Raw genomic sequence first — 23183 nt, 5'->3', positions numbered from 1 at the left:
GTGAAAAGTGTAATATTTGGATTAAATCTAGATTTAAGCTACAGCGACAAATTATAAACTGTTTCAAAATGTATACATTTATAATCACTCATCAGAATCCACTTTATTGGCCAAGTATGTGAACACGAAAGAGAAAGAACTCATTGCTCTCAATGGTTTCAGTAGACTATAGAAATAGACATACAGCTAAAAACGTAGTGCAAACATTTTATTTCCTAAACAATTGGGAAATCCGTAAAAATGTCAACTTTATTCTGACAATAAATGTGCAGCATTTTATGTCTTTTTTATGCATGCAATAAAAACATAATACTTACGAGTGTTGTGTTTGCTATTAGTATCCCATGTCGGGACACCTGTAGACACTGAGAATACTCTCTCAACCATAAATGAGGTTGCTGTATAATCCTGGCAAACAATCATTTCTTGTGAATGTTGAATCGGTCATGACAACCCAAGGGATCATAGTGTATTTTAACCAGACCTACATTAGGTCAATGTTGTGCAACAAAGGGAGAATGTGTTGGGACGCGTGTTCTGGGCTGCACCAATGTCCAATACATTAAATAACTGTGAGTGCGGGGACCCATTTATTTAATGACGGTGCATGCTCACCGTAGCACAGGTATATTTCAGTTGTGTCAGTTTCATTTCAATTTTATTTTTAGTATCAAATCATAACAAGAGTTATGTCAGGACACTTTACAGATAGAGTAGGTCTAGACCACACTCTATAATTTCCAAAGAGCCAGCAATTTCCCACGAGCAAGCATTTGGTGCGACAGTGGTGAGCAAAAACTTCCTTTTAACAGACAGAAATATCAGACAGACCCAGGCTCTCGGTGGGCGGCATTTGTCGCTGCCGGTTTGGACACAGACACTGATACAGATATACAGAAATGGAGAAAGTTCAATTTCAATTTCAATTTTATTTGTAAGGGACAATGTGCAATTAAAACATAAATGTAACCATTTGATGCATTGCACCAGAGTTAGCTTTAGGCTAATTTACATCTGCAGTCTCACAGGAAGCACAAATACAACATTTGTAAAATCATACATCGCTCAATAAGTAAAAAACAAGTAGCAAACAGTATATTACATTTCATATCACAGATACACACACACACACCCGCACACACACAAACACACGTCTCATTATCTTTGTGGGGACTCATTGACATAATGCATTCCCTAGCCCCTTACCCTAACCTTAACCATCACAACTAAATGCCTAACCTTAACCCTTACCCTCACCCTAACCATAACCTAATTCTAACCCTAATCCTAAAACCAAGTCTTAACCCTCAAACAGCCCTTTAATGTTGTGGGGTCCAGCATTTTGGCCCCACAAAGCTGTCGGGACCCCACAAGTATACTGTATTCCCGGTTTTTGGACCCCACGAATGTAGTTAAATGAGAACACACACACACACCATTAGCACAACTGGAGAGTATGATTCATAATCATTATAGCAGTTGGAGTGATGAACAGTGGCAGGTATAGTAACAATAAAGATAATGGAACTAGGACTAGAAATAATAGTTGTAGCAGATCAGGGCGTAGCGCGATGCGGGGCGTAGTAGGGGGTCGAGCAGGACCACGGCAGCAATTTCAGGTAAGTTTCATTCTGCAACCAGTTAAACCCAAATCAAACAATACCATTGACCACACCACGCTGACACGGTAAGAAGCTGTTTGCTTTCCCTGTTGCCCCACACCTGTACCTGTGGCTGTTAATTACCTGTATGCATGTCCGGTGTCAATGCTCCACTCAGTGTTCAAACATAAAACTGCTTATGCTTTAACGTTCTATATAAACAAAAGAAAAGAAACAAAGCATATGAACTCGTCCTTTTATATGGCAAATTTTGAATATCTTCAGTTTTCTACAGTGTTTGCACTATTTGGTATTTATTATTGGATTGTACATATTACATTTTTAATATTACTTGTTTTTTTTATTTTGTTTGTTAATATATTACTAATGTTTTTTTATATATATATTTTATAGATTACTTACTTGTTGCACCGTGGGTCGGAGAGAAACATATTTTCAATTGCTCTGTATGTCTGAGACATAATGCAGAATTGACAATAAAGTCTTTTTTTATTTCTTTTTATTTAGAATTCAATTTACAAATATTCAGTCATCACAGTCCGTAAAGATAAAACTATACATAAATAAGTGCAAATAATATAATGAAAGTAAACATGAAAGTAATAATCTAAACAGAAACAAATAAAAAGCTACATAAGTAAAGAAGTGACAGACTTGCAAACTTCATTAATGATAATGACAGCAGGAGTTCTTAATTAATTATTGTTGAGTAGATATCAGTTATTAAAATGCCTTTCTTATTTGTTACCAATTTAAGAGACTCAAAGTATATGTCAGCTTCAATTTGGAATAGTTTAAAACATGGTGTCGATTTGGAAGATTGTGCTTTGTGAATATGGAATTTACCTAATAAAATAAAGAGATTTAGACAATAAAGTTGTCTTGACTTGACTTATGGCTCCAACACGTAGAGACGGCTTTTATTTCGAAAATCAGTTAGCGGAAGTGCTGTTGTCGCTCGCCTCTCGGTGTCTTTCCGCCGCTCTGAGTCTGAAGTTGTGCTTGAAGTTTACCTTTTACGTTTGCCCCGATGAGCTCAGTCGGTTTCAACAGTTTGGAAGTATAAGATGAGCGGACAGACGGTCCCCGCGGACTTCTCGGGACACATGCTGGACCTGGACGAGGACGAAGACCTGGAGGTTTTCAGCAAGGTAACGTCAAAAAGGACAAAAAGTTCCTTGAAAACAAGGCGAAAGCGTCGCTCTCTCAACAGTTCCATTGGCTTCTCTTGCTACGTGGATCTAGCGTTAAGCCCAGGCACCAACAAGCCCGCTTTAACTCTACCTTGTAGGAGAATAGCTAGGCCGTGTAGCGTCACTTTAAAGGTTCCCTCCGGTCTGTGCGGGTTGGAACGTTAGTAAGCATACAGTGTCACGTAGTGAAGGAAGGAAACCAAATGTCGTGGATCAGCTGATGAGCTGACCTTAGGACCCGTCTGACCTGTCTGCTTTACGTTAAAACTCCGTTCGCATGTTGAATGGCTCGGTTTGCTTAGCTGCAAAACATTAACATCCCATTATGTAAAAACAAAGTTAGCCTAACGTTACCATAGAGATTTAACGTCTCTATAGGCTAACACTTTACAATCCGGGTTAGCTCCAAAACGATAATGAACACCAGTAGTGGAATGTAACTTAAAGGTCCCATGACATGGTGCTCTTTGGATGCTTTTATATAGACCTTAGTGGTCCCCTAATACTGTATCTGAAGTCTCTTTTATATAGACCTTAGTGGTCCCCTAATACTGTATCTGAAGTCTCTTTTATATAGACCTTAGTGGTCCCCTAATACTGTATCTGAAGTCTCTTTATATAGACCTTAGTGGTCCCCTAATACTGTATCTGAAGTCTCTTTTATATAGACCTTAGTGGTCCCCTTAACTGTATCTGAAGTCTCTTTTATATAGACCTTAGTGGTCCCCTAATACTGTATCTGAAGTCTCTTTTATATAGGCCTTAGTGGTCCCCTAATACTGTATCTGAAGTCTCTTTTATATAGACCTTAGTGGTCCCCTAATACTGTATCTGAAGTCTCTTTTATATAGACCTTAGTGGTCCCCTAATACTGTATCTGAAGTCTCTTTCCCTAAATTCAGCCTTGGTGCAGAATTACAGCCACTAGAGCCAGTCCCACAATGAGCTTTCCTTCCTTCTGAAGATTTGATAAAGGCCCAGAGTTATGTTTTGTGGATCATGCTACACTGTAAGAAAACAATCAGTAGAAAAGATAGTTAATGTTAAAGTTAAAGATAGATAATGTTCTGGCAGTACCAGTACCAGTACCAGTACCTTTTCCGTTAAGTTTACGGACATTTCTGTTAATCCCGAACACGGAAAATTCAGAAGCTTTTCAGTATCCTCTGTACCTTTAACGGACATTTCTGTTAATCCAAAAATTCCTTCATATCAACACAGTATATTAGCACTGATGCTTTAGTCACCATATTATACACTCTAAGAAATATCTGTGTATTAACAGCTTAATCACCCACTGCTAGTACCAGCTCTACTCGGCTCGGCTTGTCCTCCTTTCTCCATCGCAGATTTAGTACCGCCTCATGCATGAGGCGAGCGCGGCTGGTCGTCATAGCGACTCCGCAGGAAACTGCCGTGACCTAACGCGACACACACACAGAACGTGGAAGGTGTGTTGTGTTTTTGATTCTCTGTAAAAAAAGGTACCTGTCGGCAGGTACCAGGGACTTTTTAATCATAATGGAAGCAGGAACCAAGTAATGGAGAAACGCCAAAATTGTGCTTGGAATGTGACTCACAGTTGTATTTCTGTTTATTTACATTTCACATTGCATTATGGGACCTTTATCTGTACTCCGACAACTAATGTAGTTATCCTAGCAACAGTAATATCGTAAATTATTAACCAGCACTAAAAGTTGCAAAAAAATTGTTCAAAGGGTAATAAGAAGTGTTGGAAAAAGCAGGCAACAAGCACCAAAAGCGTAAAAAAAAAATAAGCGCTTTAAACGAATTAAAGAACAGATTTCATTTCATAAGTTATAACTGAGCAGCTGTGTCTGGGAGAATTTGAAATGGCACATGTTCGGTATTTTTACTGTACGTAGCCACACACGACATTTTCTGTTTTTTAATAACGGGACAAAGTCCAGGTAATGAGCTGCCAGAACTTCTTCTTTTATTTTATGGATTTATTGCTACGGAAGAGGATTAGGGCCACATGTGAAAAATATATTTGAGTTCTAAGTTTAAAGTCAGAATTCTGAGATTTTTTTTAAAGTCTAACACTTTTTTTTAAAAGTTTTTTTTCTTTCTTTTTTTTAAGTCAGAATTGTGAGATTAAACTCTGAACCTAATAATTTTTTTTCCCCATGTGGCCCTAATCCTCTTCCGTATATTTCTTAGGGTTGTACTATAAAAAGAGGTCATATTTTCTAACGGCTACTGTGAACTATGTAGAGTATAATGTGGTACTGTTGAATGTGTGAACGCGGTACAGCCTGTACAAACACACACTAAAGCCCCCGTACTGTGTTTTGTGCTGGGCTTGATTCAGGTCCGATTGTGAACAAAGGGAGGTCTCGAACAAAGCAAGGAATGCTCCGTTTTTATTTATTTATTTTAGGTATGAGGTTTTGGAGAGGTTTTGGCACACCAGTGCCACCTGTAATACCAAATACTGAAACCTCCCTAGCTCCCATTAGGTTAGGACCAGAGTTCTGAGACTTTCATAGAGGTCTTGTTGACAAGGTCTAGAAGGTATGGGTTGTGTTCTACATAGTTTGGCACAAAGTATGTTTTAGTTATTTTTCTTCAAAAATTATGTTGTTCTTTTTTAGACGGGACCAAAATAACTATTTTGAACCATGTTTGAACTGCTGTAGTGTATGTTGTGTTTGAATCACATGCTAATGCCTCATACCTGCATTTCAGCCTCGCAGTTCTTCTGTTATAAGCTTCTGCCTTTTTGGGAGAGGGAAATAAGACGAAAATCAAGCAAAAGAGGTGGATTTGAACAGGTTAAAGATCGAGGAAATCCAAGATCCATATCCAGCATTCTTTGTGAAACCCACTACAAACGGTACAGTTCCAACACACCTGTTCAAAGTGGTGCAGGGGTCTCCCTACCGTCCTAAGGCTTAGGTGCACCCCCTGAGCTGAATGAATGTAAAATAGATGTGAGCATCAAAACTAACCAAATTACACTCATTCACTAGGAGTGTAAGGAAAAATAATAAGCAAGCAATACTGTATCAATTCAAAAAGGCAATATAGATTTTTTTTATTTTTAGTTTACGTGTAAAGATATTCATGTAAGACAGTGGTTCACGTTTATGTTGTGTTTAAACCCCCTGCAGCTAGATGGCTATGCTGAGACACACCACTAGTGTCCTTGCCTAACAGTGCCTAACAGTGCCTAACAGTGCCTAACAGTGCCTAAGGCCGGTTACACACTGGCTGCTCCACGCGAGCGTGTCAGCTGCGTGGCGTGTCCGTTTATATTTCAGCTCCCATGTTAACAGGTTAGAGCTTACACACTGCCTGCTCAAGCCGCGCCGAAAACGCGCGCCTGCTAGAAATGGAACCGAGCAAGCGTGCGTGTTGGAAGCGTTTCCAGGCAAAATAGAATAGGAAAAGATGTTTCTATGTCATTTAGACACAAATCCATATTAATAATTGACATGTTGATGTTTGAAAGTCTCTAGGTTTTGATATAAATGCAGATAAATGTAATAAAAAAAAAATCAATTTTCTAATATTGCACCTGTCAATACAGAACGAAATATTCTGTAGCCTATTTTGCCGTCAATACTGCAGACGTTGTCTTTGCTGTAATCAAATCAGAGTATCTATCTATTCTATCTATCTATCTATCTATCTATCTATCTATCTATCTATCTATCTATCTATCTATCTATCTATCCAGACAAGGCTAGCAGCAGCAGTGCTGCGTCAGACACATTTCTGGTGTGTAAAGACAGAAAACTCCACACAGCTGACACGCAACAGAAACGCCACGCAGCCAGTGTGTAGCCTAACATTGCCTAGCAGTGCCTAGCAGTGCCTAGCAGTGCCTAGCAGTGCCTAGCAGTGCCTGACTTTTTGCTAGAAGCTAACAACGTAGCTATGGCTGAACTTTGGCCTACTTTAGCATATAAACATTAGCCCACTAAGAACCTGTGAACCACAATCCCAAACTGGCAGTTTGATTTTGTGTACTGAATTGTTTACCTAAAGTAAACTTCTTTGACTTTTACGCACATCATGTCTTTTTTTTAAATATTTTTTTTTTAAAACAATCCCAATATATCGCCTTACGCACAGTATCGAAATATATCGCAATATATGGAATCGTGACCCATGTATCGCGATACGTATCGTATCGCCAGATTCTTGCCAATACACAGCCCTATCAGATACTCCGATAATAGTTTGGTCTCCAGTGGACTTCTTTAGCCAGTTTGATCTTCAAGCTTTTTGAGTGTGTTGTGGAAGTTTCAATTGCAAACTAAACCAAGTTAGGTTTTTGTATTTTATTAAAAATATATTTGCAAATATAGGAAGAACATAAATTTCACAAAAGACAGCAGCCCGGTGTGGAAAAGTTTCTTCAAACGAGTGAACAGGAACACTGAGCTTACATACATCTTCAGAGTGACCGCACACATGCACTTGGCTTATCATGACTCTGCATTTCTCACAGGCAATCTGATACACATGAAGACCATCGAAAAACACAGGAGACATCTCGGAGCCATTTTGCCTCCTTCCCCCCCCCTGTACGACTTTCACCCCCCCCATCTCCCCTTTGCATCTCAACTGGCATGGGAAAACTGAATGTATCAGGAGAGATAGTTTTAGGGTGACCTTGTAGCCCCTATCTGTTCAGACAAACTCACATTGTGTTCCAGACTTTGTGATTCTCACTTAGTTAGAATCCGAATCTACATGTGGGAATGAGATAAACTCCCTTTCAGCATTGTGTGAGAAACTTAAACCGAAATAAGACAAAAATATAAAGAATCATGCTTAAATGTAAATTTGCCATTACAAGTGTTCTCTGCTCTAGCTTTTCCACTGTTTGAGACACAGTTACAGTATGGTGATAATAACAAAATGATGTCAACATTGCATATTTTCTTTATTGAGAAACCTCACATTTTCTTGAGGACAGACCCATAAACCTCTCCTAAGTCTCTGACAAACCCAGGGAAAGCCCTGCGGTGTCACCAGGGTGATGCACTCAGACGTGTACCACGAGGAAGGGTTGATGCCCCACGAGAGGTCGCATAATTCAATGCATAATCAGCCAAAGTCCGCATATTGATGCAGGGGCCAAATTTTTTTCAAATACGCCGCACTTTTGCCACATAAATTGCCGATTTCCGTGCAAAATATGTGGGGCTTGCATGATTTCATAATCCCTGCATTTTCGTTGCAAAAAAGTCACATATATCTTAGCGGAAAGTTGAAAATTTTTTGCGTTTACTTCACACAAGAGCAGCCGTTTTCCCCCTGTTGCCATGGGAACGTTATGAAGTGACTTAGGGGCCGTCCACACGGAAACGTTTTTTTTGTGCAAATGCACATGTTTTGCATCGTTTGGGTCGACCGTCCAGACGAATCCTGCAAACGCACTGCCTGAAAACGCACTTTTTTGAAACCAGGTCTCAGGGTGAAAAAATCCGAAAACGGCTCTCGTTTGGCTTCGTATGGATGGTGAATACGGATCCGTATCGATGATGTCATCGCGCGCCCCCCCTCTCTTTACACCCTCTCGACTGGCTGGCGTAGCTTTGCGGTGAAGCTAAGCGAGCATGTCCCATCTCCATGGTCAAACTAGCTAACTTCATCTAAATACTGTGTCTCTGCTCCCTGACCCTTCCCTCGGATTCTACACAAGTATATTGTGAACGCTTATGTAGCTAACGTTAAACATCGCTAAAAGCAGCTGACCGCCCAGCAGCGAGTAGCGTTAACGTTAGCTGCTATGGCTATCTGTTTATAAAGTGGAAGTAGATAACTTATCCACTTGCTAGCTAATCTGTCTGCTTATAAACTCCCTGAACAGATTATAGTAACTTTTACCACATCTTATTGTAGAAAGGCTACTGCAAGAAAAACGTATAGATTATTAAAAAGACATCATTCATGGATGATTGATGTTTGTTTGACTGCCGATGTTAGAGCTAGCGAACGTTAAGCGTAAGCGTTAGCTTCGCTGCTAGCGTGCTGCAATCATGCAAAATAAAAAAGCAATCCAACAAGCACATTATATAACGTAAACAAAAACACGCGCGCTTTCGTCATAAAATGAGCAGTGGTGAAAGTTATTATAGTCCACGGATGTATTAAGAGAAAATGATAATCTAGCTAGTCATGTTATGATGGGAAGTGGAAGTGACTATGCTCTTCTTCTCCGTTTTTTTTGGTAAATTTCTGTAGCAGAATATGGGCCTGGAATATGAAGTAGCGTGTTGAGTCATTTACAAGTGGATTCGTTTGGACTCAACTATTCTTGAAACGAATCCAGGGAAGACGGGTAAAAAAAAGATCGTTTTGGTACGTGTGGACGGGGCCTAAATTATGCAACGTGCACATTGTCGAAAAGCAGGGTTTTGGGGGAATCACTTTTATTTTCTCTTTTTCATCAAACCGCAGTTTTTGCAAGTTCCCGCAATTTCATCGCATAAAATTGCATAAATATCCCGCCATCGCATTTTTTAAGAAAACATGCCGCATAATGAAGGATTTTTGCCCGCAACAATCACAAAAAAACTCTGCATTTTTCTGGAAGGACTGGTTTCCCCTAACCCTCTGCTTGCTTTCTTTCTTTCTTTCTTCTTCGGTCTTGTCTGCCACTCTTTACGATGGCATACGTGGTACCTGGAAACAGAAGTAGAAATCGTTGCTTCCTCCGTTACCATAACAACCAGTCCCCACACAGATGGGTTCTAATTGTGGTTGACTCTTTGCATGTACTTGTCATGTACTTTGGGTTAAATGAGTTGTCAAATGAAACTGTTGTTTTCAGCAGAAGTTTGAATCGACCGTGTGCTGCCACGTTGCCGTGGACACCCAGACGGCAGGCTGTTGTGCGTTTTTGCGCCGTCCTGTGAAAAGAGACCGAGTGAAGCGCTCCTGCTGCATGTGTGTGCTCGGGCGATGAGCAGACTATCTGGGACGTGTGTCCCTGTTGTTTTGTAGTGTGTGGAGCAGTGTAAAAGGGGGCGGGGCTGCTGACCTCAGCTGTTACAGGAAACCGGCGTGCATGCAGCCCAATGATGGTTCAGTGCTGTCAGGATCATTTGACCGTGACCCTATTAGATAAGATCTTACATGTTGTATCTGTTTCTGATTTTTTTTTTTTTTTTATGCTTTCAAGTCATTTAATAATAGGGGTCGACCTATTTTTTTCAGGGCCAATATCGATACAGATTATTAGTGGTTAATGAAACTGATACAAAATTATTTATGCGTTTATTGTAAAAATGAAAGTCTTTTAGTTGAATTAATTGAATTTTGGAATGTTACAAACTCAAACACAAAAGTTAGATTAAATGCTTTAGCAATTATTTAATAAAAGTGAAACATAACACCCAGTCAAAAAATGAATACATAATAACCAACATCTTCCTGAAGTCTCAACATGCTAACCGTTTATTGCAAGTGTTGCAGACTGCTAACAGAGTTGTAGTGGAGCCAGGTAGGGCACTTTTGAACAATTCACTGATATCTGTAAAATAAAACACAGACACAGAAAATCTGCACGTTGCCAGATATCGGCCCCGATAATCGCCCCCGGCCGATAATTGTCTGATCCTTGTTTAATAAAGGACCTGCTCCTCCAAATGTTGACAACATTCTGTCTTCCATGCTAAAGTCTGTACCGGTTTTCAGTTTCTGAAAATATCAGATCATTGGATCATGAACCAAATGTTGAGTTCTCTTGTAAGGTTAAGGTGTAAATAGCAGTTGGTTCAACAAATGGTATAAATAATTAAAAAAAATCCAACAAAAGCAGATAGAGGCGTGTAAAAACAGAAATTATACATAAATACAGTACAGGCCAAAAGTTTGGACACACCTTCTCATTCAATGCGTTACCTTTTTATTTTCATGACTATTTACATTGTAGATTCTCACTGAAGGCATCAAAACTATGAATGAACACATATGGAATTATGTACTTAACAAAAAAGTGTGAAATAACTTAAAACATGTCTTATATTTTAGATTCTTCAAAGTAGCCACCCTTTGCTTTTTTATTAATAAGGGAAAGAATTCCACTAATTAACCCTGACAAAGCACACCTGTGAAGGTAAAACCATTTCAGGTGACTACCTCATGAAGCTCATTGAGAGATCACCAAGGGTTTGCAGCGCTATCAAAAAAGCAAAGGGTGGCTACTTTGAGGAATCTAAAATATAAGACATGTTTTCAGTTATTTCACACTTTTTTGTTAAGTACATCATTCCACGTGTTCATTCATAGTTTTGATGCCTTCAGTGAGAATCTACAATGTAAATAGTCCTGAAAATAAAGAAACACATTGAATGAGAAGGTGTGTCCAAACTTTTGGCCTGTACTGTATATTAAGCTGAAGGGTCGGGTTAGTCTTGAAAAATGCACGTCGGAAATCGCGGGGGAGGGGATATTGTTTGAATATGGAGATAACGGCACACTTTCGCAGATGTTCTCTCCTGGGGTGTTGCACTTAATTATTCCCATGGAAAATGTCAGAAATAGTCGTGTGAAGAAAGGGAACAAAGAGAGCCAGAGAGGCTCCTTTCTCATCTCCACGCAGCGGGCCAATCACTGAGTGAGGTGGGCGTGAATGTTGGATCATTGGATTCAGAAAGTTACAGAAATGGTTCGGAACGCCGGCGGAAAGGTGTGGGAGAAGGGAGTTTCCGTAACTATTAAAATAACCGAAAACTAAGCATACTGGCAGCTTACGCCACGTTCAGTTTCTGATCTTTTCAATTCAGATTTTTGTCACTTTCCTACGTGCTCCTAAATCAGATACAGATTGGATATTTTGCAGTGCGACCTCAGTCTGAACAGTCTTATCGGGATTCATGCAAATTTTACATCACTCTAGGTCGGCATTCGTTCCAGTTCTGCTCTGGCAGAAGTCGTATCATCCCACCACTCCCGGCTCCTCATCCACACACACCTCCGTACGGAACAGTCATGAACAAAAATGTGGCTCTCTTTCTCTTCGTCCTCGTCACCATCTGCTCACCAATTTTCGCTGGCTTCTACTGACTGCACATAGCCATTTACGGTTTCATTTCTAAGTCTGACTTCAGTGGCCTCCATGTTTACTTCCACACGACAGCATGTGTCGTCCTTGTTATTGGTCTTTTGCGCATGCATCTACATAATATTGGCCACATGTAAAAAAAAAAATATATATATATATGTATACAGTACAGGCCAAAGGTTTGGACACACCTTCTCATTCAATGCGTTTCCTTTTATTTTCATGACTATTTACATTGTAGATTCTCACTGAAGGCATCAAAACTATGGATGAACACATATGGATTTATGAACTTAACAAAAAAGTGTGAAATAACTGAAAACATGCCTTATATTTTAGATTCTTCAAAGTAGCCACCCTTTGCTTTTTTATTAATAAGGGAAAAAATTCCACTAATTAACCCTGACAGAGCACACCTGTGAAGTGAAAACCATTTCAGGTGACTACCTCATGAAGCTCATTGAGAGAACACCAAGGGTCAGGGTTAATTAGTGGAATTTTTTCCCTTATTAATAAAAAAGCAAAGGGTGGCTACTTTGAAGAATCTAAAATATAAGAAGATGTTTTCAGTTATTTCACACTTTTTTTGTTAAGTACATAATTCCATATGTTTTGATGCATTCAGTAAGAATCTAAAATGTAAATAGTCATGAAAATAAAGAAACACATTGAATGAGGTGTGTCCTGTACTGTGTGTGTGTATATATGTATATATATATACATATATACACTTTATTAATAAATAATAAAGTGAACAGCCAAACACAAAAATTGGAGTGCAACACACTGTCCCAAGTTGCTAAGCATTGCACCATTTGATGAACATAGAATAGAATAGTCTTTATTGTCATTGTCACAAGTACAAAGAAATGTAAAGTGCTCTCCAGTCAGTGCATCAATTAAGTTTAAGAAAAAGAAATAAAAATAATACACACACGGGATGTGTCAAAGACAGAAGAAGTAGCGTTATTATGGATCCCACGTAACTTCTAGGCAAGTCCCGCCCTACGAAGCAGCCCGATTGGTTGGGGTTAGGCATTGATTTCGAGTACTTAAGGTTTAGGATAGCCGACTGGTCAGGGGATAGGACCTGAACAAATCAGGTTCCGTTACCTTGCGTTAAGCATGGACACCTGGCCAATAGAAGTGTGTGAATGCTATTGAAGGGCGGGTCTTGCCTAGAAGTTGGGTGGGTTCCATAATAACTCGGAATCCAGGAAACAAATTTGCTAGACGTGCTGCTTCTTGCTCGTGCACAAAGTATTTAAGGTTTCTTCCTCATCTTGGTATTATTACTCAGTTAAACCGTTGCACAAAAGACTTATGCAACCAAAGTAAGGACATCCTCGATCTCTGACTCTATCTGGACCCCAGCATGGCAGAGTTTATGGCCACAAATGAAGAAAATGAACGCATCGCGAGAACAGTGTTTTGCGACCGGAACGTAAAGAGTCAAAATAACTTTGTGAGCAAAGAAAAAAACTACAGCTCTCATAAAAAAATTTAAAAGTGCAGCAGCATGGGTACTTTCGTCATCATAGAACACAGCAAATGCTTGTCACCTGAAGTTATTTTCCCAATCGGTCACCTGTAATCTCTCCTGTCTAAAAACTGGAAGTTCCGGTTCCACTCTCTGTGAGATGTCACTGTCTGTTCATAGCATTTATGGTTTTCGGCAAACCAGTTTCCAGCCTCTGTTGAAATCATGTAACTCACACGCCCCCAAACGCTATCCAGTAACTTGGGTCCAAATCAATCGCTGGAGATGTTTCCTCGTCATATAAAATGCACGCTCTATCTACGAGTAAAGGTTGTGCTTTCGCTGCTGACCTCTTTAGTATCAGTTGCTTGAAATGTCCATAATCTTGGAACAGTTTTACTCTTTATTACAGAGTGTACAGTACTCTGTGTGTGTGTGTGTGTGTGCGTATGGACTAATTGGGGATTAATCCAGTCCAATCGTTTGTACTGAGCATATTTAGCCTCAATTAAATTCTTACCCCACACACCATCTGGATAGGTTTGGTGAATTTAAAAATGCGCCCACAGGGCCCAGATGGCTCCTGCAGTTAGTAGTCAAAGATAAACGGTGGTGCGTTACTGTTGAGGACTCGCTGAAAGTCACAGCAGTCACAGTCTTGTGGAACGAAAATTGTGTGCTCCTTAAAAATGTGTCCAAGTGTGTATTTCCATGCAATGAAAGGATGTAATCATTATAGTTATAACTATGGTGTATGATATACTGGTCGGTGCTCTCTCCGATGGACAACATTTCTTAATGATCGTAAAACATGTCATTTCTGTTCTGCAATTTGTTATTTCTCATTCCAAATACACAGCAACACTGACAGGCATGCTGGAAGAGGGGTCAGGACATCTCGTGTGCTAGAGACCAGCAGAGTAAAAAAACAAACATTTTGGAAACGATAAAAATGTGTCCGAGTCATTGAAACGCAGCGATTGTACGGAAGACAAATCTACTCCGTTGTGACAAAAAAACGCTAGGCTCACTCCTAGAAATAGGATGAGAGTAGAACGGACATTGGGCTGTTTTCCGTGGTCATTTGACTAGTTAAAGGAAAAGAAAAGAAATAGCAGCGCAGCACTGTGCATTGACCATACAAAATGGAATGAGTTACCCCGCTCCAGTGGTAATATAGAGCGTAAACACTCAGTTTCACCAGGACTCTTTAGTAGGTGTCCTAGAACACTTTTTTCTTTTTTTTTTTATGGACACCCTCCAGCCAATCGGATGAGTATTCACCCAGACCATGGTATAAATAAAGTTATTCCCTAGTACTTTCCATGTGTCAGAACATAGATCCATTGTTCTTGGCAGTTTGTAGGGCTGAAATTGAAAACCACAGATTTACATGCTGGGTCCAACACCTCAGATGTGTGAGAGACAGGAAATCCAGGTACAGTGACACTGCAACTCAAAGGATTTAGAGCTTTAATAGTGTTTGCTATGATGGCGTTTTTTTCTTCTTTTTTTTTTTTTTACCACGATCGAGGAGGTGAAGCCCAGTTGTGGTCGTGGAAAGAATGTCACGTGACTGCCGAAATGTCTTTAACAGATCCGAGCCGAGAGGATACCAGAGCAGTCTGAAAGTCTGTGGAGCTCTCTGTGTGGGAGCTTCTGGCGCTTGTGCAAATTGTAACTATTTTAAACTATTGTTTAGAAAGTTTATGAAATTGTGTCATTACAACATATCAGTCTTAATCCTCCTGTTGTCCTTGCGTCAAATTTGACTCATTTTTTCAGAAAGTTTCTATATCAGAAATGTGGGTTTCTTTCAACCAAGTTGTCAAAAACAGAATTCCGTGGATGGTTCCCTCTACAACGCTCTTCACAAGTAAAATGAATAATCAGTTCACTACTGTCATTGAATTTGGATGTTTTATTCGATTTCATTAGCCTGACAAGCCAGACCCACATCCAGATGTTGGTTCTGGGAACTCACCATTGGCGGAGCTCAATCCGAGGGGTGGGATAAACGGTTGTCTTTCAAATTCCCTCTGCACGCAATAGGATAGCGCTACAACCAGGCAGAGCAATGAACAAGGTAGAGGAGCTAGTTGATAGATTCAACTTTAAACTTTTGCCGTATCCGGTCGGCAAAACTCTGAACACATCTTCCTTTTTTAAGAATGACTTCAGTGCCGTTCTTTGTTCTTTTCTCAAAGAAAAGCTGAACTCCAAGTCTTCCAGTAGACCGCTGTTCCCAGCAGCAGCAGCCATAAGCCCAGCCCACCGACTCTATACACGATGTGATTGGCCTGACCAGAGTTTGGTTTTTCCAGCTCGCCAACGGAGAGTGCCAACGGAGAGTGCCTAGACCCCCCCCCCTGGCTGCCGCTAGGGTGTGTCTAGATTTCTAGGCTAGGATTTTATAGCATTTGGAAAACAAAATGGATAAAAGAACATTGAATAAAGTGACAAAAATGTCGGAAAAAGTTTCAAAAACGTGGGGAATAAAAACAACAAAAACGTCAAGCGCAGAAACAATCGACAAAAACATTGGGAAGAGTGTCAAAAAAAGTGTACACGTGTCAATGTGACATGTTAATTTAAAATTTTGACCCAGAAAAACAAAACAACACAAGACAACACAAGGGTTAAGGAGAAACTGACACACCACAGCTCACAGTTCATGCTGTAGGGTTAGGCTAGTCTATATCCACGACGTTCCACTTTCGGGATTGCTCCGGTGCCGCCGGAAATTCTGCCGGATGTCCCTCTTTTCGGTCTGATGTCCGTCCCCTTCCTCTTTCTTTGTGTTGGCGTTCTAAACTCCGGTGGATTTCTGAGGACTACGGTTAACTGCTCCTCAGATCTCTGCAGGGTAATCCAGACAGCTAGCTAGACTATCTGTCCAATCTGAGTTTTCTGTTGCACGACTAAAAACTACTTTTGAACGTACACGTTCCACCAAAACAAGTTCCTTCCTGATGCTATTTTGCAGAGGCACCGTGGCTCCGTCCAGTGCTTAGCACCGCCCAAGACGATTGTGATTGGTTTTAAGTGCTGCGGAGGAAGGTCTGGCAATGCGAGACTAGGATTAGGCTGAGAAACGGCACTGAGCTGCTCCATTAAATACTTATACGTAAAAAGGTAGCACACACATCTTCAGTGGTCTTCAAAGTGGACTAATCTCAATTTCACCCATTTATTTCGCCAGTTGAAACAAGCGCTCAGACATTCCGGCCTACTCATCCCAGAGCTGCTGTGAGAAGAGATCTGAGCTGATGCTGTCCAAAGTGAAGGAAAAAGCTTGAATGAAATGAACTTCCTGCTTTTGCATGTCTTCAACAAAGCACTTGCCTGTGAGACAAATGCAGAAAAGCTGCAAAATACCAAGTCTCTCCAGTGTTCTTTTGTAACTCCAGTTACTGAAAGTGTGTTGTTAACAAGATGTAATATCCCTAACACGTTTTTGTTTTCTGAACTTTTTTCCTATTTAACCCTTAAAAAAAAACCTCCCTCCTGTTACCTAAAGCCCGAGACACACCGAGCTGATAATCAGCCGTCGCACAGTCTGGTGAGGTCGGTGACTCGAGTCTGTTCGGTGTGTCCCGTGCCGTTGTCTGTCCGAGGGGCCGTTGGCCTTCATTTTGGCCGATTTGACATGTATAATCGGGGGCGGGCACTGCCGGCAGTCGGACTCAAATGACCCATCTGATTGGTGGAGAGCTAACCCGGAAACTGGGAGCGGGATGAGCGTGACTAGAATCTCTCAAAATCTGACGAAAATCTTTTAAACTGACCTTTGGCGATCTGAAATGAAGACCGATTCAGCAACTGCACGGCCTACTTCTCTCTTAAAATGTTTTCAGAAACATGTTTCAGTGAATTATTTTAGTACAATAGGAGATCGTATTCTGAACGAGCCGCCAACAGAAAACAGACCCACGTGACGCGTTCGTCCAATCAGCTGCCGGCAGTGACGGACTGGTAATCTGGCATTTGGGCAGATGCCAGAGGGGCCGCGGTCTCTAATGGGCCGTTTGGGCCGGCCGGCCAATCAGAGAGCCGCATGATTGTCACAGCCATGCGGCCCCTTAATTGTAAACAGCGGCCCATATAATTTCTCTTGGCCCCTCAAGCATTAATAATAAAACTCTTTGGCCAAACGATAACCAAACTTGTCCAAATCCTTCACGCCTAGTAACAATATCATCTGATTTGTATTTATACCACATATCAGTCGCTCTATATCACAGTCATGGTTACCCTCTACAGTCACAAACTTTTACATTAGTCTGTACTGTTTTGTAGCAAAATTACTTATTCAGATCAGATGTACAAAAATGTAAATGTGCATGGTTTAAAATAAAACAAATCTACCTGTATTTCATTTATTTGAATATTTGTTTGCAAAAGTTAAAATGAAGAAATGCCTTCTGGGAATTTCAAGACAGAATCAAGTAGACATCTGCGTCTTCATATATAGTGTCTATGGTCTGCGTCAGCGTGAAGTTGGAAGCTATACTGTTGACAAAAAAATGTATCGAGGCATCAAGCGACACAAGGGGGGGTGGGGGCAGAGAAAAAGAGAGAGAAATATAAGAGAGCACTGTTGGCTGACTTTGAAAAATGCTGCAAACTGACTGTTTTTAAACTCAAGTGCAGCTTCAGCTAGCATTAGCGCTAATACAGCTAGCATGTTAGCGACAGGTCTGAGCCAGCACACCAGGGAGAAAGACAATGAGGAAGAGGAAGAACAAAACGAGCAAGAGGAGGATGAAGAGATAGACATGGATAACGAATCTATGGAACTAAGACACAGAACAACAAGCCTGCAGGGTCTGAATGTGGATTACCAGAAGCAACAGAGATGCAGAGCAATGCTGCAGGAGGGAGTATAGGTACAGTAAATTTGGCTACTTAAGAATATTATATTATTATGGAGTGGCTGGCTCTGATGTCTTCTAGGCTGAGATAAGCCAGAAAATGTGTTTTTGGCTCATATGGATGAAAGACACCAAATCCCAGAATGCACTTGCTTCTCTGCTTAGACTCCACTCCCAAGCCATGCCTACCGTTTACAGACAGACAGTGAGGCAGCATTCAACTCAACCCAAATGTGTTTTATTGTCATTTCAACCATATACACGAAACAACATTTCAACGTGGCTCTAATGGTTACACATTTAAAATATATAAAAACGACATACGAAACAGGTGTTTACAGTCCACCAAACGCTAATGCTAGTATGCGTTAGCTGAACTTTACGTGTGTGTACAATAGCTAAATGTAGCCGATTATAAACACAGTTGTAAATTTGCGTGAAATGTATAATGGTCGGCATTTACTAGTCACAAACTCCCCCAGCAGTTAGCATTTCGTTGGATACAAGCAGCTAATTAAAGCCCGTGTTGACACAGCCCATCTCCACTCTTACCCGGCGACATGTTTCCACAACAAGAAAGTTTCGTCGAAGTTGGATGTAGTCCAGTTTGTCTAATGAGCAGACACTTGCAAGCAGCATTGATGGAACAGGTGGCTGGCTAGCGTTAGCTTTCCACCTAGCTAGGTTAGCTATACTCCAGCCCCCGTTTGCGTTTCACCGCTCAGAATGTCCCCCCATGATCGCTCTGATCCGGCCGCTGCCCACTCGGCGCGCGCTGCTCGCTCCGCCATTCGCCCTCCTCGCCGCTGCCGCGCCCGCCCGCCGCCGCCGGCGCGCCGCCCGCCACTGCCCTCTCCGCCGCGCCGCTGCTGCGCTCCGGCCGTCGCTGCAGCCCGCCCGTCCACCGCCCTCTCCCGCACGCTGCTGCCCGCTCCGTCGTCGCTGCGCCCGCCTCGGCCACTGCCCTCTCGCGCCGCTGCCTGCTGGTCAAACTAACCTGTACGGCAGGCCGCAGCAACCTCTTATTTCGAACATTCTTCTCGCGACACCGAGGGGCGGTGGCCACCTAAATTTTCCAGTGTCCCACGTCCGGCAGATTCCGTCTGGCAAAACCAACATCCCGCCCCCAGACTTCGCTGCTGCTTCTTCTTCTTCTGATTTCGGCAGTAGGCCTATAGGACGCTTGTTAAAGCGTATTGACCCTCCACAGGTCAGATTTAGATCTAAATTCTCACACACCGTCAAATACACAGGAATGATTCACATCGGCCTATTCATCGGCGCCTATTTTGACATCGAACGATACCGATGTGTAAAAAATGACCATATCGGCCAATATTATATCGGCGGCCGATATATCGTGCACCACTAATAAAAATGTATGCTAATATGCTTTAGCACAGCCAACATGATTGAAAAATTAAAGAGCCCCAGTTGTCCCTATGATGCAAGCGCTTAAAGCATTGTTGAACATGTGATAAAATGTATTTCCTATAAATGTATTTTGTCTGTGCAATGTCGCACTGTGAAAACTAGCTCCTGACACAAAGTGCAGAACATTTCTTAATCTAGTTTAAGAACAGTAACTAACCATGAACAGCTTTGTCATCACCTCTGGGGTGACCTATTGTACCTACCTATGTACCTGTTGTAGAGCACATGCAGGAAGTGATGAATTCAGACTCGGTATGCATATATATTCATATTTATTTATTTATTTATTTATTTATTATAAATATATATATATACTCACCTAAAGGATTATTAGGAACACCTGTAAGATATCTCGTTAATGCAATTATCTAATCAACCAATCACATGGCAGCTGTTTCAATGCATTTAGGGCTGTCGTCCAGGTCTAGACAATCTCCTGAACTCCAAACTTAATGTCAGAATGGAAAAGAAAGGTGATCTAAGCTACTTTGAGCGTGGCATGGTTGTTGGTGCCAGACGGGCTGGTCTGAGTATTTCACAATATACTAAATTACTGGGATTTTCACGCACAACCATTTCTAGGGTTTACAAAGAAGTGTCTGAAAAAGGAAAAACATCCAGTATGCGGCAGTCCTGGGGGGCGAAAATGCCTTGTTGATGCTAGAGGTCAGAGGAGAATGGGCTGACTGATTCAAGCTGATAGAAGATCAACTTTGACTCAAATAACCACTTGTTACAACCGAGGTATGCAGTAAGGCATCTGTGAAGCCACAACACGCACAACCTTGAGGCGGATGGGCTACGCCAGCAGAAAACCCCACCGGGTACCACTCATCTCCACTAAAAATAGGAAAATGAGGCTACAATTTGCACGAGCTCACCAAAATTGGACAGTCGAAGACTGTAAAAATGTTGCCTGGTCTGATGAGTCTCGATTTCTGCTGAGACATTCAGATGGTAGAGTCAGAATTTGGCGTAAACAGAATGAGAACATGGATCCGTCATGCCTTGTTACCACTGGGCAGGCTGCTGGTGCTGGTGTAATGGTGTAGGGGATGTTTTCTTGGCACACTTTAGGCCCCTTAGTACAAATTGAGCATCGTTTAAATGCCACAGCCTACCTGAGCATTGTTCTGACCATGTCCATCCTTTTATGACCACCATGTACCCATCCTCTGATGGCTACTTCCAGCAGGATAATGCACCATGTCACAAAGCTCCAATCATTTCAAATTGGTTTCTTGAACATGACAATGAGTTCACTGTACTAAAATGGCCCCCACAGTCACCAGATCTCAACCCAATAGAACATCTTTGGGATGTGGTGGAACGGGAGCTTTGTGCCCTGGATGTGCATCCCACAAATCTCCATCAACTGCAAGATGCTCTCCTCTCAATATGGGCCAACATTTCTAAAGAATGCTTCCAGCACCTTGTTGAATCAATGCGATGAAGAATTAAGGCAGTTCTGAATGCGAAAGGGGGTGTGTATGAAATAAATTAGTTTAGAACTTCCAAAAACAGAAGAGCTGTTTGCCCCACCAGTGTAGCCATATGGAATAGCTATAAACCGCTATTTGAATGGCTACACTTCTTTAGTATTTGGTTTAGAAGCATATATCTGTGTTTTTTCATGTTACAAAGTCCTGCTATATACTCCGCAGCTGACTGTACAGCGGCAGCAACAGCAAAGCACGGATGCGGAGGCTCCGGGATCCGGAAATGCTGACCAATCAGGGCAGATTAGTTTTTTTTAAAGAGACAGCTCTACAACGGAGCGATTCAGACAGGTATATTCAGACAGACGGGAAGAGAAAAATAAAGAGTTTGTTTAACATTAAAGCATGTGAACATGTTCAAATAGAAATACAAAATACAAGTCTGATCCTGAAAATGGTTTATATTAGGTCGCCTTTAACATTTCAATCCTGTGATAAATAGATTTCCAAACTACCACAATATGCTTTCTAGTTTCAAAATGTCTGTGAAGCAACAGTACAGGCTATTTTTGGGCAATTGGAAGAATTGAATCATGCAGAATTTGTCTACGAGCAGTGCAATATCCAAATCGCAGAGGGGGCGCAATATTTGTTAAAGGCAAAATATGTGTCAAACCATTCTGAGCGAAGTATTGTGGTGCTGCAGAGACGTCCCAGCCTACACATCTTGTCCTACAAACTACAGAAAACCTCTTTTGTTTGGTACAGATCCTCGCAAAAATCATACTATAATCACTTTAATTTTTTAAGATTTAATATTCGTCAATGAAAATGAAAATAATGATACAAACATGATCATTCCCTTCAATATCGTGAATCCTATTGCAATCGAAATATCAGTCAAAAATTAGATACTTTCCTCATATGGTGCAGCCCTATTGTCTCCTTCGGTGAGATCAATCAGGATCAGTAAAGACGCCGCTCTTTCTTCTGCCGTTTGTCATTTATATGAGCATGTTCGATCTTTTTCCTGAGTGATGCCAGAGGATAATCTCTGCTCGAGTTTAATAACTCCGGTGATACGTTTTTCATCAGGCTGTCGCTTCTGTACAAAGGTACAGCAGCAAGAACAATACCTAACAACTAAATACATACTCAAGGCTGGGTTACCGGCTGTTAAAGGGACCCCAGATTACCTGTGCAGCCATCATTTTGTGCAATTCAATTCCTTTACATTTAATTCAGTTACAGATCATCACATCATTTATCTCAGGAAACTTTCAATTGACAGAGTAGGTCTAGACCACCAGGGGTGGGGTGGGGTGGGGTGGGGGTTGGCTTCTGGGGCTCGAACCCCAAATGTTTTTTTCTTTTCTCCAAAGCTCCGAATCTTTGTTTCTTTTTTCAATAACTTCCATTTTGTGTCATTTCCCCTCAGCCTGCTGTCATACAGACGGGAAGATGCAATGAATTATTATTTGAATGAATTACTTAATTATTATACAAACACTTTAAGACAACAGTCTCAGACTTTCACGGTGTTGCACTTTGTTTTTTCGCATGAATAGTGACCGAATGGTGTTTCCTGTAAAGATTACAGTGTGCTAACAGTGCCGTTGTCTCATTGGTGCAGAACACGTCCCTTGCTGATGGAAGTCCCATGCCCAACTCTCCCAGCTCCATGGTCAACCAGTACAGACTGGAGGAGGAGGAGGAGGAGGAGCAGCAGGACGCCAATGCCAGAGACCTCTTCGTCAGCGTTGATAACCCAGAGAGCCATGTCACTGCCATCGAAACCTTCATCATGTACAGAGTGGTGACCAAGGTGTGGAGCTATAGAATAAGAATACCATAGTTCTTGGAATTCTCTGTAAATAAAACTTGCGTGCGTAATTTAAAAAGTGCTGTGCATTAAATTGCTGGAGATTAACGTAGACAAGTTAAGTACTTTTTAGCTGCACAAAATGTGTGTTTTGTAGTCATTACGAGTAGGATTTCACAGCACTTTCAAAATAAGAGGAAAATAACATGGATGTATTATTAGAATAAGCATGAGTCAAGTAAAATTCCATGGCGGGCCAAAACAATG

The 23183-nt window shown here is 41.2% G+C and overlaps 1 protein-coding gene across 1 annotated transcript in view; it reads left to right on the top strand.

Annotated features, from left to right (window-relative positions):
* The first annotated feature begins 2574 nt into the window (after positions 1 to 2574).
* The window catches only part of snx7 (sorting nexin 7), a 55025-nt gene continuing 34416 nt past the window's right edge, over positions 2575 to 23183 (top strand). The window contains exons 1-2 of the mRNA XM_039790331.1: positions 2575 to 2773; positions 22728 to 22919. Of these exons, the coding sequence (XP_039646265.1) occupies positions 2690 to 2773; positions 22728 to 22919 (276 nt within the window). The 5' untranslated portion in view covers positions 2575 to 2689. The remainder of the gene's footprint in view (positions 2774 to 22727; positions 22920 to 23183) is intronic.

The sequence above is a fragment of the Perca fluviatilis genome, chromosome 22, assembly GCF_010015445.1.
Source record: "Perca fluviatilis chromosome 22, GENO_Pfluv_1.0, whole genome shotgun sequence".
In the NCBI taxonomy this organism is placed as follows: domain Eukaryota; kingdom Metazoa; phylum Chordata; class Actinopteri; order Perciformes; family Percidae; genus Perca; species Perca fluviatilis.
The sequence above is the reverse complement of the archived record's forward strand: the minus strand, read 5'-3'. Positions and strand labels throughout refer to the sequence as shown.